This window comes from Tiliqua scincoides, chromosome 1, assembly GCF_035046505.1.
Source record: "Tiliqua scincoides isolate rTilSci1 chromosome 1, rTilSci1.hap2, whole genome shotgun sequence".
Lineage (NCBI taxonomy): Eukaryota > Metazoa > Chordata > Lepidosauria > Squamata > Scincidae > Tiliqua > Tiliqua scincoides.
This window is the reverse complement of record NC_089821.1, coordinates 231634948-231653938: the sequence shown is the minus strand read 5'-3', so window position 1 is coordinate 231653938 and position 18991 is coordinate 231634948. Positions and strand designations below refer to the sequence as shown.

Sequence of the window (18991 nt, the reverse complement as noted above, 5' to 3'; positions counted from 1 at the left end):
CGAGAGACTGCTCTTCAGGGTAAATCTCTGTTTTTAAAAATATAGATTATATTAAAGTTTACTGAAAAATTTGTGGATAATATGTGCCTTTCATTACTGTGGTACATATTTAGTGTATGGGTTTGCCACTTTAAGGAAAAGCCAAAACTGCAAAATAAATACAGATAAATAAGAGTTGGGAAACAACTTTCAGGGCTCCTCATGTTACTCACATCCCATAACTGTTATAAGTACCTAGAAAGATAGATAGATATCTCCTTTCCCAGTAAACAGATGGCAGGCTCTGACTGCAAGGTGTGTTCCAAGGTAGGTTCTTAATTGCTTGGACCGCATGAGTTGACAGTATACCTCAAAGAGGAGAGGACGGCAAACTCCATCAGGTTAAACTATACAGTGTTTGGAATACACCCACCCACCTTGTTTGACTATATCTGTCTAATACGTGACTTAAGTTGGAACCTATTGCACTCCTTGGAAAACTGTTGGACGTGGGCTAGCTACAAGTGCTCACCTGAGATCCCAAAATGGATTTAGCAATTCACTGGATCACTTTAATAATTGCTATGCAGCTTCTTGACATTTTGTAGGAAAACCTTCAGATGTTTGGTAGTTTCTTAATAAAAACTTGTACAATTAGTTTGTTTCTGCTTAATGTAGCTTGAATAGTTACATTAAACAGGAAGTATTAAAAGGATAGATACATATCCCAGGTTGCTCCTTTGAAGATGAAATATTTGTCGTCTGCTCCAGCAACCCCCCTCCCATTCCTGCAATCCCTTTAATATTTGTTTCCACTGTTAAAAAAATACCACTCTATGAAGCTGCCCGGGGAATCCGCTTATGAAAAATAACCGACTGTCTCTGCTGATACTGCTGTTTGCGCCGTTTTCGCTTGTCACACTGGCACAGCAGTAACATCTTGAAAGTGGTTCTGAATGTTTTATTACAGAGTGCATAGCACATAGGGTTCACTGTGCTATTGATGTAGCAAAGCCAGTACCCCAGGTTCCAAAAGGTTTTGGGGATACAGTTGCAAAAGGTATTTACCAGGACCATGATGTTGTACGGGGTCCAGGTGATGATGAAGGCAAACAAAATGGCACTGAGTGTCTGTGCAGCTTTCTTTTCTTTGATGAGTGACATTCGTTTTCGCTTGGTGATCTGACTTCTTGTCTTCAAGGCAAACTTTTTGGCCAATGTGGCTTCCTTGAAAGACAAAGGCAGGCCCGCCGGTGGCTTAGACCCTGTTGAAACACCATCAGAAGCTCTTCCTGTGTGTGCTGTTGATCCTGGTTGAAGTGGAAGCTTGGGAAAGCTTTTCTGTAAATGTCCATCCTCCACACTCTTTTGTGGATGAAGCTTTTTAGGCTTCCTCTCCTTTGACTCTGGGTCCAACTTCTGCAGCTCATCTTCTGACCCATTCAGGTCTTCTGATGAAGGTAGCTTTGTGGAGTTGAGGATAGGAAGTTGAGGTCCAGGAAGCTTCAGTACTATGGAGTAGATGGCCCTGGTCTCTGAGGCAATGTCATCTTCATCAGAAGAGGCAGAATTCTCAAGAGATGCATTGCCATCATTATTGTTCCAACTGTCGCTGCTGCTGTGTTCCTGATCAACCGGCTCGGGGCTCGGTTTCCAGCTCTTTGATGTCATCCAGAAGTGGCAGCCTCCGAATTTTCTTCTGTTGGAGCGTTTTGTATTCTGCTGTTGCAGCTCGTAGCTGCTGCAGCTTCTGGAGCTGCCTGTTTGGTTGACAAAGCGTGCTGCTTCAGCTTCGCTGCCAGAGGCCTGGAGTCCTGCTAACTCTTTGGTACGCTTCTCTGTCTCCTTGTATATCCTCCAGTACAAAATACTCATAATGGTGACTGGCAAATAAAAGGCAGCAATGGCAGTGCCAAAAGTGATGACTGGTTCACTTAGAAACTGAATGTAACATTCACCCTCATGAACAGTTCGTTTCCCAACAAAATACTGCCAGAAGAGAATAGCAGGGGCCCAAAGGATGAATGAGATGACCCAGGCTAAGCCAATCATCACTGCAGCCCTCCTGGTTGTTCGTTTAGCTCTGTAGGTAAGTGGCCTAGTGATAGAAAAATATCGGTCAAAACTGATGACCAAGAGATTCATGACAGAGGCATTACTGGCTACATAGTCAATTGCGAGCCACAGGTCACAGGCCAAGCTTCCCAAAGCCCAACGGTCCATGATTATGTAGGTGGTAAAAAGGTTCATGGAAATAATACCAATGATCAAATCTGCACAAGCAAGACTCAGCAAGAAGTAATTGTTCACAGTTTTCAGCTGCTTGTTGACTTTAAATGCAACAATCACCAGGATGTTTCCTATAATAGTCACAAGGGCTATGATGCCAGTGAGGAGAGCAATCAGGACCACTTGCCAGACAGCATGCCCACCCAGAGGATCAGGAGGGGTTTGGGACCCATTGATCACTTCCATGGTAGTGAAGGAGAAGCTCTCGTTCGATTGGAGAAGGCCATGGCTGCCAGTGGATAATGAGGTGGCGCCGGGAAGCCCTGTCCCTCGGGAGTCTCGGTTCCAGAAGAGGCTTACGTTTGCAACCACTGACGCGACTGTACTGTTGCTAGGCGGAACCATTGTGACGTTCTGACATATTCTGCAGAGGGTCAGGAAACAAGGGGGGGGGGAGAAGAAAATTAGCATGTGTAACTTTTGCACTATCATCATAAGATGAATTATTATTAGTTGAGCATCATCCAGTATTGAGTTTCATAGACAAATACCACAACGACATTTTCAGCTGAGACAGTCAAGAAAATTTGAGAAAATAACAGATAAGGAAAAACATTGCGTTTTAAAAAAAATATAAACTGCTTTTACAATATATTGGTGAAACGGAACAGGTGACAAGCTGCTAAAAATTTGGGTCTATTTTATACATTTTGAGACTTAGGAATACACACACACATACAGAGAAAGAGAGAGAGCGAGAGAGAGCGAGTGCAATTAATTTTAATTCTGCACCTGTTTAATGAAAAATTGTTATAAAATAAGGAGTAGGCGGTACATTATATCCCAAAATTGCTTCAGTTACTGGTACTTATGCTCACTCTGCTGAAGAATTAGACAGGAATATTATACAATTCCTTGTGGATTTCTCTGATCCCCAAGGAATACTGGTAAAATATTAGATATATAATTCACAAGGTGACTAGCAACCCTATCCTAGGCAGACATTGTGTTGAGAGTGCAGGGATGCCAGCACAATGTTAGTCAGATCCTAAGTCCAGCCAAACAATGCCATGCCAGTGCAGTCCTCCCAGGAACGGTGGTGCAGCCCTTCCCAGCAACACCTACAACATCCATGGAAACCCCATGCAACCAGTCACCCGCAGAGAAGCATCTTGCAAGAAGCAAATCACTGCATCCACCCAGCCCCAGAGCAATAGCCAGAGAAGTGCCACCAGGGTGAACGGGGGATGATGCCTCCCAGCCACTGGCAATGGACAACAGGCAACTCTACCACCCATGGGGAGGTTCCCAAGGACATGACAATGACATGACATGACATCACTCACTCACTCACTCACTCACTTGGATGCCATAGCATCTCCGCCTTCTACCGGAGCTCCAATGGCAACAGCAGCAGAGGTGAAGAACTGCTAGGAGCCCCTGCACACAAGATTTGAGTCTCTGTGGGGGCATTCATCACCTGGAATGAACCTTTGTTGCCAGCAGAGGAACTGGGACAGGTCAAAAAGTGGAGCTGCAATCAGTGCACAGGCAAAGCAGGGCCTGGTAGCATACTGCACAGAAATGCAGCCTGGAAGCCAGACAAGAGGGGTTCAAGTCTAGCCAAGGGATGTGCCCCAACCAGCAAAGCACCCACCTTTTGCATCACTGGCCAGAACAACCCATGGAAGGGACAAACGAAAAGAGGCAGCCTATCTCCATCTTGCATCAGCCATTCCACAAAGCTGCTCGCTAACCACCCCCCCTCCCAGCCACAGCAGGAGACTAGCAAAGAGTGCCAATTTTTCCAGGATTGGGCTTTTAGTGTACTTTTTTGAACTTGGGAAATGATCTGCCAGTGCAGAATACTTCTCAAGATCTTTCCTTGATCCTTTCTTTGACAATATGACTGAGTGGTTCATAAACACACTCTAGCAGAGTCCCAATGTTCAGAAAGCACTTAGGAGACTATTCAGTGAACTTCTAAAGTAGGTAATGGCTGGCTTCTGGAAAGCAGCCCTAGATACCAAACACTCAAAACTAGTGTGTGTGTATCTAACTTGGATCATAAAGACTTGTAAAAACAAATCTTGGCCAGAAAAAATACCATTCCAGAAGCTGCAGAAATTTTAGCGTAAAGGTGGATGCTGAGTGAAGGAGAAAAGGTCAGCACTGATTGCAGCAATCCAATAAATGGCAGGAACCATTCCTATTTATAAAGAAAACAAGGGATTGGAAGAAAAGGATCACTGGTGCAGTTATAGAAGAAGAGGTTACAATTATATTGTCACTACCCATTGCCTGGTAAACTGCAGAGATGCTTACTGGGTGATTGGAGAAGACAAAGTAGCAGCCGCAATGGCAAGGAAGGAAGCTTCAGCCACAATGGTTTTGCAGAGGATGCTCGTAAACAATGCACATGCATAAGAGGAAGGCCCTGCAAAGGGCTCACGCCCAAGAGCACCCCCCCCCAAGTGCCTGGCACCAACACTGAAAGAGAGACTAGTATCTGGTCGTCTTTGGTAACAATTAAAGAAGAGCTTCCTACTCAGCCATTCTTCAATGCTTTACTAAAATCTTCCACAGATTGCATGTCTTCCACTTTTGCACTGTGGAGGGGTGACCTCCCCTTTGTAAAGCCACAGTCTTTCCTTCCCCTATAAATCTTACCCACCCTATTTTTCGACTGCCCTCAAAAAACTCTGGAATACGTTTCCCATGAAACTAGAATCTATTGTGCAGACACTCTTGGACAGAAGCCCAAACAAAGGACAAATATTGGTAACTACAGACTTAGTATTCAAAATCTGATCTCTCTGTACAGCCAAGGTAATTGGCAAGCTTACATTTCTGCTTTGTCTGCACTGTTATCTAGATGAAGTAGTTTAAACATTGAAGGATTTAAACCTGCAAGCTAGGGAAAGCATTATGAATTGCAGTAGTAACCCATATGCTGTATTAAAACTGGCAAAACAGTATCCTCTGATTTATCTTCATAGCAACCCATGACTCAGGGCTGTAGCTAGGGGGGGCCAGAAGGGGTTTCACCCTCCCAAGCCAGCAGTTTGCCCCCCCCAGAATTTTTTCCAACCCCGTCCTCTTTCTGTCTAGTCTGGCGTCAGTTGGGGATGATTTGAAGCCCTTTCTGCAACTTTTTTTTTGTGCACAGGAGGAAAGAGGGCTTGGTGCTTCTGGCAGGGATGGAAGGGAGAGAGAGAGAGTGCATGTGTGTAGAGTGAGCAAAACAGGGTCCTGGAGAGCTCCTTGGAAGTTATGACCTCTGGTCATCCTGCCCCTATCCAGTGCACATGGAGAGCTGGGCTGGTCAAGAGAAGCTACAAGGAAGGTCGGGAGAGATTTCTACTTGTACTGGCACGGGGGATGGGGAGGGTGCTATTTCTTCCACTGTGGAACATGCTAATTACTACAAGGTATTGCTGTGGAGGTGCAGGGAGAAACATTTCTGTTTGGAGGCTTCATGGTGGGGTTTTTGCCTTTCATATATATTTTGAAAATTAATGGCTGCTGCTTGGGGACTGGGGAGATCCTTTTTCTGCTGGAGAAAGTATGGAAAGCATTTGAGCTGAAGAGAACCAAGAACTTAAATGTGAAAAAGGTTCTAAGCAGGGGCGGATCTGGGGGAGGCCACGGGTGCATACCCCCCAACTGTCCTGCCAGCAGGGAAGGACACCCACCAGAATGGAGAGCAAAATCGTATATCAGGTGCCAAGGAGATTGGTTGGAACAGGAGCCCAGATCTACCCACCCAGCAAATAGCCACCTCTGTGGCTTTATAACCTAAAGCTCAATCAGGAGTCCAGGTCTACCCGGCTGGTAGATCTGGACTCCAAGTCCAGGTAGGAGCCCAGATCTAACCACCTGGTTGACCTGGGCTCTGCTCATGGTCGCCCCCTTATACACTGGATCCACTCCTGATTCTAAGGAGATTCAACTCTCAGAAAGATAGGAGAATTCAGCTCTACTAGGTAGATTCAATAATTCAATTCTTCTGTACTTTGCTTTTTCAAAGTAATGAATACTGTAAAAAAACTATTTGGCATTTGTCTAAGCCAAACTTTATAGCACTAGGACTCACTTTTTAAAATGACATTTTGTCAGAACCTACCTAGCTTCACGAGGCTAAAAAAGCTTCACTTTACCATCTGCTCAAGTGTCTGTTTTTATCCTTTTTGACCTACCTTCTGGAGCATTTGCTGAGCTCCATATTTGTGTGATTGAGACTGTTCTGGAGGCTTTGCATTCTCCATGAATCTGTCAGTCACCACTGAAGAAGGCTAAGAGCACTTTAGAAGCAGCACTGCAGGTGCCCAGACTTCTGTTGTTCTTATGACTGTGTCTCACAAAGCTAGTATGTGTTCCAGTACACCCGAGAACACTGAATGTCTCATATAAATTATGGTTGTGTAATGCCATTCAGTTTAATGCTATCATAGACAACATACGGGAAATTACCAGGGGAGGCACAGTTAACATGCAGTTACGGATAATTAACCTTTTTATAATGTTGGACCACAAGCCCAAACACCACTCAGCTAACACTCTTTCTATGATCCTACTTGGGCTGGTTTCAGGGTTACATTAGATGTAGGAATGCTTTCTTGTTTCAAAACCAAACATTACCAAATTGAGAATTCACTTTATACTGATTGTCAATCAAGTAGATGGTTCTCAAATGTGCCAACTGCCACCCAACTACGCAAGTGTTACCCAATGAACAGTTAGCCATATTGATTCCAGCTCAGAAACCAGAAATGAAAATTGAGAAATAAACCTCTGAAGGTGGGCTCAGTTTGACCACTAGTTTCTAAGGCTTCATTAGATCAGAACTTCCAATTTTCCCCTTTACATTACATTAAAACTGCTTAGTAACCACTACGTGCCACTAGATGGTGCAGGAAACCTGCATTCAAAGAAGTTACCCAAAAAATGCGTGAGCATTCTGTCCAAAGTTTATACAGGCTATGTTGGGATCTCTAATGTCATATATATGGAAGGTCAAGTTCATTGAAGCAAGTCTCAAAGAACATTATTTAAAATATGTGTATGTAGATTACAAATGTAAAACATACAATGCATTTTTACAGGGTATTTTTATTACTGTGATGTGATTTAATTCTAACTAATTCCATATCTTACTTACCATGCTTACGTGTTTGTGCACATCATTAGCACTTATGGTCATTAGTATTTTAGATTAATTAAGCATTAAACAAATCTGATGACCAGATCATGAACTTATATTCTGGTTGGTCAACTAACTATGGTTTGATAAGCCACTCTTTCCTATATTCAGATGAAATGGGAAGCTGTAGTTTATCACAAGCAAGGAACAGAATTTTTAAGCATCCTCTGTATAGGCCATAATCTTTCCTAAGAACTACCTGGGAGATAATATGTAGTATATGTTATGTTAACAGCAAAATCTTATCCCCTGCCAGTTGATGGAAGTGGATATGGGATGTGGTTTCTGATCGAGTTTTCCTTTCGTCATCCGCTAGTGACAGAGTGATAACAGGGCACTGAGGATGTCAGCTGTTGAAAGAAGTTTAATCTTGCCTTTAGATGGCAAGGTATGTGGGCTCTGTCCTACCTGTATTCTCTCTCTAATTCTCAGACTCTAATTCTCCTGTCAGTATAACAAGCACTATGAATACTATTACAGCAAGTAAGACCATGATTCTTTATCAGTATGACAATGCACATATAATCAGTACAAAAACAAACATCAATATGCCAGGTGGCATTCTTTCTAAAGTTACTGGAAACTTAAATATAGATTGAAAAACATTTGATAAATTGAATACAGATTGAAAATCAGAAGATAGCAACAGTGGAGAGAACTCAATGATGAATTCACTGGAAGGAATGACCTATGTTAAGTTAAAAGGACCAAACAGATATAGATTTAAACACACACACACACACACACACACACACACACACGCGCGCGCGCGCGCGCACACACGCACAGAGGACAGCAATCTGATAGTGCTTCACACACATCTGAACATTCAACATTGAAAGGAAGGAGAATATGTAAGGAGTTTCTCTCTGCTGGAACCAAACAAGGTCTCTTGGATGGAAAAGCGGCAGCAATACCACTCAAGCTAGCAGAGAATTTCCATTAGCTTAAAGTAGTAATAACTCTTCAGTTTCTTTCCCCTTGGCCAACAGCCATCACAGAACAAGGACATTGCTAACCATTTGAGGTAGCGAGAAGTGATAGGATAAGGACATCATAACAACATATTAATGCCTAGAAGAGCATGGAATAGTTTTTGTGGATTTGTTTTTGAATTTAGCGTGTGAACTTGAGCCAAAAAGGAATAATGATCTGCCAAAATGTTTAGTCTTGAGTCTGCAAGGAGACATTAACTACCAAATATCTCTGTTTATTTTTTTTTTCTTATATGAAATTTTGTTGTTATTAAGACCTGCATAATTATTACAGCACAGATAGCAAATCATTAGAAGCCAGGGTATCATTATGTTCAGAATTCCAATAACTGAAAAATAAAACCCATTTCCTTAGGAACCTATTTGTTGTCTCTCTTCTTAAAATTGTCCATCACTTGCACATTAAATGTTTCTGTTTTATACTATAGTGGGAGGATTTCTGTCTTAAAAGAAACCATAGTGGTCCTGCAGAAGCTTATGGTCAGGACGACTGTGTGGTGACCTCTGAACCTTAAATATAATTACACAACTGGGTTTCCTCTATGGAACATGTTTTAAAAGTTGCTTACATTCTCTTACAAAGGAACCCATTTAAATGCTTGTAATGGGTATAGGCTAGAAAGTGGTTTGCTTCTTTCAGTTAAATACTTCAAATGACTTTCCCTTGTTATCAGGAAGAGTGGGACTCCTCCACACACACTTTGCTAGTCTCACCAGATTGCTTGATTTCAATCATTTTTCCTGTGCAGGGGCTTCCAACTTTGACTCAGCTTAGATAAAGCTCAGGGGCATCTTAGGTCATGGTTTCCATAGGTAGGATGGCACACCTGTACATGGTATGAATTGGTTCAGCTGACAGGAGGGGGCTCACATGACAGAATGTTCTTCAGTAAAAAAATTCCTTTGTGGGTAGAAATCCTCGATGCCAGGATTCTGGCTTTGGGTTCTACCACACCTTTCTCTATGCCTGTTTTCTGTGTTCAGCATGCATGCATCCATGTGTGAAGGAGCAGTCAGCCATACGCCATCTGCAGTCTGAAGAAGCAGGGCCAAGAATCAGGCTTACTATTCTATTTATTTTCTGTGAAACTAGGCCTTAGAGATGCAAGACACACTCATCAAGAAATCTGGCTCACTTCCCTTGAATTCTTTAGATATTTTTCCTGAACCAGATTCACTTCAAAAATATAGATCAGAACTGCTCGATCCCTGACCTGGGAGCTGGATCCGGAGTTTGAACCAATCCGTCACCCAGTGAGCGAACCTTTCTGTTCTACCCAGGCACCACTTATAGTCCTCCAAGACAGGGACGCTCTGGGCAGTCAAATCTGCCCAGATGTCTTGTTGTGCAGCCTTCTGGGAAGCCAGGCAGCAGATGCAACTGCCCAGAGCGTTCCTGTCCCCCAACTGTAGAGGACTACATGAGGCACCTGGGCAGAACAGAAAGATGTGGTTCAAATGGGGACTGTTTTTCTGTCATGCAGCAGTAGCAGGTTTGGCCACTGCTGCTGTAGATGAAATGAGGAAGCAGTGGCATTCCTGGAAGGGGGGTGCAAAATGCTACTTTTTTTTAAGTGCAGGGATGCCTGTGTAAAGCACCCCCTCTCCATTGCCTTCAGAACCAATTGTGGCTGTGAAAGCAAAGACTTTCACAGCTGTGACTGGCTCTGAAGGCAAGGGGAGGGGGCACTTTACATAGGCATCCCTATGCCTGAAAAAATTAACATTTTGCCCCACCTCCAGGAACATTGCCAGACATTACAGGGATATGGAAAGCACATGTCTATTTGAGAACTTCTATTAACTCTTTTTTTTTTTTTTAGCAGGGGGAGAGTAACTGGCCTATCTTAACCCAATATGAATGTACTAGACAGTGAGCCACATTCAGCTCAGTGAGACTTACTTTAGAGCAAGCATGCATAGGATCGCTCTCCAAGGCTGCAATCCTATGCACACTTTAGCAGGGAGTAGGTCTCACCCCCTAGATGGTGAGACTTGTTTCCAAGTAGAGATACACAGACTTGCATTGTAACAGTGCAGTCCTATATGCTTGCAAACAAAGCTCAATGGGACTTACACCCTGAAGTAAATGCATTGGATTGCCACCTCAGTGCATTATCTACAATCTACTGAAACAAAAGTAGTTTATTTTTGTTTTGTATTAAAACAAAAGTGTGTTTTCTCCATATCACTGACCTGGCATTAATTTTAAGATTACTGTTTTTTGAAAGACAATACATTTCTATGCTGAGAACTCTCAAACCTAAAATGTGGGTGGTGTTTCCTGGCTGAACCTAGATGCCAGTTACAGTTCTTTCCTAAACACTGAGACACTTTTAAACATTCCTGAGCCTCAGCAATGCTCAATATTTGCTTCTCTTGTGGAAATCAGTGGAAGATACAGGTGTAGTTGGAGTGGTCGGGGAAGAGAACATACACTCACAATCCTTCAGTCACTGTGATGCCTACAAATAATGTAACTATAAAACATTGATACAAACAGAAAAACACTATACTTCTGAGGATCTCTAGAAGAAGCATTCTGCAGGTGTAGCTGTGAAATATCAAAGCTCAAAATAGCTCAAGGAAGAGCCTTTTGATGACTCTTACACATTCCCGTCCTTTCATCCGTCCTTTATCATGCATTTACGAACTGGAGACAGCATCTCTCACTGCCAAGGTGGAGGTAAATTGCATCAGACAGAAGGAACAAAAAGAGCTTCATTAATGAAACGGAGGAAACGACTTGGCCAATGTTACGAGTCAGCAGAAAGCTCCTGTTTCAGACCAGTGACCTTATGAGAACAGAATAGGGAGAAAGGGAATATGAAAAGTTATGGCTGCCCTTTATTGAGAACCACCACTGCATTGTGAGAAATGGGTGACTGCCTTTTCCCTTGAAAATTCACTTTCTCCCAGCAGCCCTCTTTTCATTTCATGGAGAATCACTCTTTCACATGACATGATGGAAGAGGTAAAGAATGGCATACCAGCCATAAATCTAAGCAAAAGTAGATTCCTGTACTAGCTTCATCTCCAAGGCCTGCTCTTCCTTTCACAGGCACTACAGAATGTCAGCTACAGTTTATGGCCAGGAAGGGGCACCCGCTTGTACATTTGGCCCCACCCAGTGGTGCAGGCTTCAAAACTCACATTGAGCATTAGCTGGAGCCTTTTAGGAGTGGCTTCCTCATTCTCTCTGCTGCCTAACATTCAGTGCAGTGCAGAACTCTGTGTCATGCACACTAGGAAGCCCTTGTGCTGCAGGCAGGATCAAATTAACAGCCAAACCACCTCCTGAGTGAGCCTCATTCAAATGAATGAGCATGTGCTGCAGACCCATTAATGCTGTTCCATTCAAAGGTTATTTCTGCAGACTGCTAGGTAGGGTACATGGTTCCAAATCAAGTCCCACGTTGCAATGACTGAATGTTAATTAAAGCCCTTGTGGAAAAAGGTCTGATGTTCGTGTGGGATGGTTCATTTCATTGTCATAGTTGCCACTCTGGCACCTCTGCTGCCTGCATACAGAGAGTCAGACAAAGCTAAACGTTTGCGGCATGTTTTAAAACTCAAGGAAATGAAAACTCAAAAACTTTAAAACTCGAGGAATTCAGCTTAGGAGCTGCATAGTTACTTTTTCCATAATTTAAATGTTCTGTCCCCCATAATTCCATCTTCCTTAGTGGTATGTTCCAATTGCTGTGGGAATATTTACAAAGACAAGACATTTCCACCAATGCATGACTAAAAGAGGCTGTATCATTTATGCTACCTGCTACCTAAAGTTTACGGTGATCATAAAATTAGCTGATTACAGCTAATTTGACCCCATATTGCTGCATATGGATGGTAGTTCTGTTGCTGGGTGGGTGATGTAACCAGGGAACCCTTTGAAACAGGCCTCAAAATCCAAGTGATGACACTTCCTAGTCCCAAAATAACACACTTTGTCCACAACCACAAGGCAACCATTTTTCTTTCCTCATCTCTGGTATGTTTTCAAGACAGCCCTGCTGGATCAGACCAAGGGCCATTCCGTTTGTAACTGTGACTCACTAGCTGCTTCTGGCTCTTATTATGTTTTAATATAAATTATTTTGAATTGTAATAAAATGGTAATGTAAGAATAAAGATAACAATGCTAGAAATAAGAACCAACACTTGAAACTGAGAGCATGTGATGGAAAACATAGGGTCTTAATATTGAATGTTTTCAGCTGCGTACCTCTAAGCTATGGAGGATGGAGATGATGTAGTCAGCTGGTGAAAACTTCTCATGCAAACCCTCCTGCTGAGAGGAACTGCTTGTGTTTTGTTTTTTTAAATATGAGCTTGAAAGGAACTGACCTATGATGGAAATTCCCTTAAATCCAATTCTCACTGAGAACTGAAATTACATTTCTGAAAATACATGATGGTCCACCCTGGGGCTTTTGTGCCATATCCCAAAACACACACCTCTGTTCCTGTTTTTGTTTAACATTATATCCAGCCTAAAGCAGAGTCATACGGAGTCAGGTTGAGTGTTCTGTCACTTTGGTTGGTCCTAAATCAAAACATTACCTTGTCAATGTTTCAATTTTTTAAAATTATTATCCTGATGGGCCACTGTAACTACAAACATTTTTCAGACAGACTAATTCACTGTAAAGCTTTGTTTTCAGGTCTTTTTCACTGCAAAACCATTAGTTATTCCCCTAAAGTCAATTTCCTTCATAACTTCCCATTCAGAACAACTGCCTGATTTGTATTTATAGCCACCAGGCATGGCGTGTGTGTGTGTGTGTGTGTGTGTGTGTGTGTGAGAGAGAGAGAGAGAGAGAGAGAGAGAGAGAGAGAGAGAGAGAGAGAGAGAGTATGTGTAAGTGAGAACTAGACTCATATATATTTTAGGCATGCAAATTTTGCCAGCAGCAGTTGTTGCCACTGTCCCAGTTATGATGATGCATTGTCTCTCCCCTCAACCTATCAAGCAAGGAACTTGGGACTGGTGGTTTCTGAGAAAACAGGTCACATAAGGAAGCACGGGTCTCTCTTTCTCTCAGTCCTTGTTGAACTGCTGCACAAGTTCTTGCTCTCTGTTCTAGAGAAGGGCATGCAACACACGAGTGAGAATTTTGTTTGATCTGCTCCGGCATTGCTTTTGATTGGGTCCAGGCAATGTCACAAAATCTGGATGATACATACAAAGATACAGGCCAATTTGTTTCTATAAATATCCTCAAGGATGACCTACAATTTAACCTTATTTTTTCCCCCAATTTGGTAATGGGTCCAAATTGGGGGACATAAGGCTGCAATTGTGAATTTAAGAAAGGTCAAAAAAATGAAACATTTTTGCAAGAAGTGTGGTGAAAATCATGTTTCTTTCCATTCCTTCCATGTTCCATTCTAATGTGCCCATCTTCAGCATCTTCTCAGATCAGAATCCTCTAGCCGAGCCCACTGGAGATGCTTATCTCTAAAAGCAGCTCCTCAAGCACTACAGATCTGCACCTGTCAAAGGAAATCAATTGCATTCCCTGACCTTTTCTCTCCTTTCACTGAAACAGCAGTGGAAAGATCAAGAGCTGGTACTCAACTAACAAGAAACTGAAGTTGATGATATTTATTATTATTATTATTGTATTGGCAACCTTCAGTCTCGAAAGACTATGGTATCGCGCTCTGAAAGGTGGTTCTGGCACAGCGTCTAGTGTGGCTGAAAAGGCCAATCCGGGAGTGACAATCCCTTCCACACCGGGAGCAAGTGCAGTCTGTCCCTGGTCTGTCTCCCTGGCTATGGGCCTTCCTTCTTTGCCTCTTAGCCTCAGACTGTTGGCAAAAATAATTATTATTATTATTATTATTATTATTAACAGTATTTATATACCGCTTTTCAACTAAAAGTTCACAAAACGGTTTACAGAGAAAAATCAAATAACTAAATGGCTCCCTGTCCCAAAAGGGCTCACAATCTAAAAAGATCAAAAGAACACCAGCAGACAGCCACTAGAACACACACTGCTGGGGTGAGGTGGGCCAGTTACTCTCCCCCTGCTAAAAAAAGGAGCACCCACTTGAAAAAGTGCCTCTTACCCAATTAGCAGGGGTTAATAAGGGGTTAATAATGATATAAGAAGATCCTTGCTGGGTCAGGCCAAGGACCCATCTAGTCCAGCTCCCTGTATCTCACAGAGGCCCACCAGAAAAGACCTATAGCGTGTTATCACTCTCTTGCATCTGTCTTCTAGAATTAGGTATATAGTTGTTGCATACAGCAGTGTTTCTCAAAATGTGGGTCGGGACCCACTAGGTGGGTTGTGAGCTGATTTCAGGTGGGTTCCCATTCATTTCAATATTTTATTTTTATTATATTAGACTTGTTGCTACCATTTGGGGAAATGTTAGACATATACTTTTAACAAGCTACTATGTATATGCTTTTAACAATGATAGTAAATGGGATTTACTCCTGGGTTTGTCTGGGTAGGATTGCAGCCTAGGATTGTTAAAAATGTTCCTGCTTGATGATGTCACTTCCAGTCACGACATCACTTTGGGTGGGTCCTGACAGATTCTCATTCCAAAAAGTGAGTCCCGGGACTAAATGTGTGAGAACCACTGGCATGCAGTCATCAAGCCTTGTAACCTGTGATAGACATTTCCATCACGTATCTGTCCAATCCCCCTTTAAAGGCATCTGAGCCCAATGCCATCACAATGTCCTGTGGTGAGGAGTTCCACATGTTAATGACACACTGGGTAAAGAAATATTTCCTTTTGTATGTTCAGACTCTCTCTCCAGTCTGTTTTAGGAGCGGTCCCCTACTTCTGGTGTTCTGTGAAAGGGAAAAGAACTTCCTGTTTTCCACTCTATCCTTTCCATGCATGATTTTATATGCCTCAGAGTGCAATTCTAGCTTTAGGAAGTGCTGGTGCAGCAGTTGCTATGCTGGCATGAACCATCATAAAAGACTATACAGGTGCTGAATGATGACTTGGGAGGAAGCTGTACCAGCAGGATGGCCTGCACTGGCCTGCCAGCACTGCATTCCGACCCAGTGTTGCCGACATAGATGACAGCACAAAAGACAGCGCAAGAGCTGGGAGAGGGTGGGGGCATTATTGGATGGGGCGAATCAGGCCCAGGAGGGTTTGGGACTGGTGGAGGCCTCCTCCGCCATATTCTAACAACCCTGGTGGCCCAGCCGGTGATAAGCTGGGCTGCTTGAACTTCAACCAAGTATATAGCTGATGGAGATCCAGTAGCCCCATAGGGCTGGCTGCGGTGTTACTTTCGGTAAGGGGTAAAATGTTCCCTTATCCTGAGGAGACTTCCAGCCCCCTCCTAAACTAATTTGTCTGTTTTCTGTGAAATGGATGTTGTGTCGCAAGAGCAAATATGGGCAGCTCAGATCGCATCTTGCCTTCTATGTAGTTTGCAGCCTTCCTTGTTGCTTGCCATTAAGTCCAGCGTTCCATGTGAAACAGCCTGTTGCCTCTGGGGCTTTTGCAAGCATTGTTTTCCTGTTAATTGTCTTGTGGGGGGTGTTCTGTGCCTGATACATTATACAAGCCTGTCAGTGTCCATGAAAGAAAGAATGCTGTATGCCAGTGTTTCTGAACCAGTGGTATGGGTGCCACCAGTGGTACTTGAGGTGATGTCTGGTGGTACTCCTGTGACCCCTGGACACCTGCCACTCATCAGTGAGACCAGAAACATGACACAACAAACAGTGGTAAGAGGTTTGGTGAGCAGAGCACCAGAACATGCTTTTCCATACTCGAAAAGCTATCCCTTCCACCCTGAACGTCTTACGTTGCACTGCATCTGGCCTCCCAACTTAGAAGTAACTGGTGATGATATCATTGCCAGTTACTTCCGGTGGTACTTTTAATAGGTAGACCATGTGAAATGGTACAGTGGAGGATAAACCTTGAGAAACACTGCTCTATGCTGCCATCTCTTAGGTGTGATTCCCATCTCTAAAATAGGCATTTTTTCCCTAGACATTTTTCTTCACAATTACTGACATAACTTCATGCAGGCATAGTTTTTTTTAAAATGAAAACTACATACTGTATAGCTTTTCAGTCGGTACTGTCATGTCTTCTTTGAATTTGGAAGGAAATAAGAAATTAAATTAAAGCAGGATTTTTTTCCCCCCTTCAGTTATCCACTTGGCTCTAATTGCCTTAGCAGCCATCCTGAGGTAATCAGGTCTGTGACCAACAGACCAACTATGCAGGTCTGTGGTAATCATGACGTTATACATGCTACAGAATAGGGCTGTAGGTGAACCTGGATCCCTGTGAAGTCTCATTACTCAGTTTCCCTAATATGAAACATTTTCCTATCTTCCACTTAGAGCAGGCTCTTTTAAAATTCCCCAGAACTCTGAACATAATGGCTGCTGCTTCATCTCAAAACATAAGAGGAGGAGATTATTCCAGAAAATTTAGGATAGTAGTAAACTCACCAGCATCAGCAGTGCTGAATAATGTCTGTACTGCAACACCGTTCAGAGACAGTGGAGGACAAGGAGGAAGGGGCTACACGAGGGTCTGCATGAATTCTGGCAGAGGAGAAAGTGTGGCTTTTATCTGGGTATGTGTCAGACTTCAGAATATGCAGTTATGCACATGAGAACTCATGCTGATTTCAGTAGGACCTTTAGGTATATAACTGAGTGCAAAACTGCACCTAACATCAAGAAAACAACCTCCAGATATTGAACATTGTAAAGAATATGTGTGCAGAAGGCAAGCAGGTCTGTTACATAATGTGAGCAATAAATCACTTTCTATCTGTTTTGGAACTCTGAATCCATCATTTGAATCCAATTAAACTGAATCTGAATCCAATTTTGAGAGATCAAAATTTTCTCTTTCTTCATTCCTCTACAATGCCTATGTCTTCAGCAGAATTAAGGCAGCTCACACAGTTTCCACAAAAATTACTTCCAGAAGTGTATCTGTGTTAGTTCAATGCAGCAAACAAAGAGTTTTGTGGCAATTTAAAAACCAACCTGTTTATTGTAGCATAAGATTTTGTGGGCTACAGCCCTCTTCATTTGAAACATGAAACAGTGCCCTAGATTGGCAGATATGTCTGTATACTCATGACATGCACCAATAAAGATAAAAAGAAAAAAAATTTGAAAACAGTGGGGCCAACTGGCCATGAAATGTAAGAGGCAACATTTGTGGCAGTTCGATGTCAATCTTCAGTGTCTATCAGATAAGCACAATGACACACAGAAACAAAGGTTCCTACCAGAAAAAAGGAAGTCACTCTACAGTGTTACTTATATTAGGAAAGAATAATACCTTTCCAATTATATTATTCTGAAAAAATAATTGTAAAAGAAAAAGGTTGCAATCCTAGCCCTTGACTTCACACTTACCAGGGAGTAAGCCCCATTAACTGTAGGGGACTTAGAGCCCAATCCTAAACACTGCATGCCAGCTTATTGCTGGCGCGCACTGTGGCAAACATGCCACAAGGCATGCCTGTGGCCCTCAGCGCCAGTCCAGCACTGATGCTACCTCAGCACTGGCTAGTGCTGGGCTTGCACTGCTCTACAGTTGCGTGGACTGCCAGGGGGCGGACAGGTAGGTGGGGGGCACGGGGGGAAGTGGGGAGGAAGCATTTTGAGGTGGGGGGGCAGAGAAGAGGTGTGCCAGGGGAGGGAGTGGGGGAGAAGAGAGGCAGGACCGGTGGAGCTCCACCCAATCTTGAGCCTCCGTGTTGGGCTGCTGGGCCAACATGGAGGCTGTTGATTCAACGGCAACCCTTGGGTCATCGTAGAATCAAGTAGCCCCATTGCGGGGCTACTCACTTTAGCTGGGGGAAGGGAACGAAAGCCCCCTTCTCCCAAGGAGCCACCAGTGCTGCCTGGGTTGTGCTTGGGATGCAGCGGCAGCCATTTTTGGCGCTGCTGCAGCTCCACACACAGTTCAGGATTGGGCTGCCCTTCCTGAATAGACATGCATAAGATTGGGCTGGAAGCTTAACAAAAACCCAAGACTCTATAGGCCTGTAGAAATGGTTGCTACTTTTTGCCATGAGGCTCTTTTCAAACTTCTAAAACAATTAAGCATGCTTTGTGGCACATGTGACAGAGCTCCATCACTGTGTATGTAAGCAGCAAAATGGGAACAGACCTGTCTCATTGGAGCTGCCCCTGAGAGAGAGAGAGAGAGAGAGAGAGAGAGAGAGAGAGAGAGAGAGAGAGAGAGAGAGAGATCATAGGCTCTCCCATAGGCTCTCCCACTCCCATGGGACTCATGGGAGATGAAAGATGACATATTTGTCTTTTACTCTCACTTCATCCAATCAACAGAACAATCTTTTCCAAATATGGTTGCCTTCACAAAAGTCTTGGATGGACTACCAACTTTAAACACATGATTCAGAAAGAAGAGGGAAAAAAAATACAGTAATACATCCTGAATTGACAGCCTGTTCATTTCAACTATAAAAATGATTTCAGGATGCCAACAATTTAACAAGCTAACCTTCCTCATTAAAGCTGTGGTGGATTCAATAATGATTTCATGACACAGTCAAGTCTCTTGTTCTTTTATTGATCTCTGA

The 18991-nt window shown here is 43.1% G+C and overlaps 1 protein-coding gene across 1 annotated transcript; it reads right to left on the bottom strand.

Moving 5' to 3' along the window:
- Positions 1-813: 813 nt before the first annotated feature.
- Positions 814-2631, bottom strand: CHRM3 (cholinergic receptor muscarinic 3). Its single transcript, XM_066611472.1, has one exon. It carries the CDS (start codon positions 2611-2613, stop codon positions 814-816), a length of 1800 nt encoding a protein of 599 aa, XP_066467569.1. The 5' UTR covers positions 2614-2631.
- Positions 2632-18991: the final 16360 nt, after the last annotated feature.

Excerpts from the sequence above, each read along its gene's own strand:
- CHRM3 (XM_066611472.1), bottom strand. The coding sequence starts at position 2,613 with ATGGTTCCGCCTAGCAACAGTACAGTCGCGTCAGTGGTTGCAAACGTA.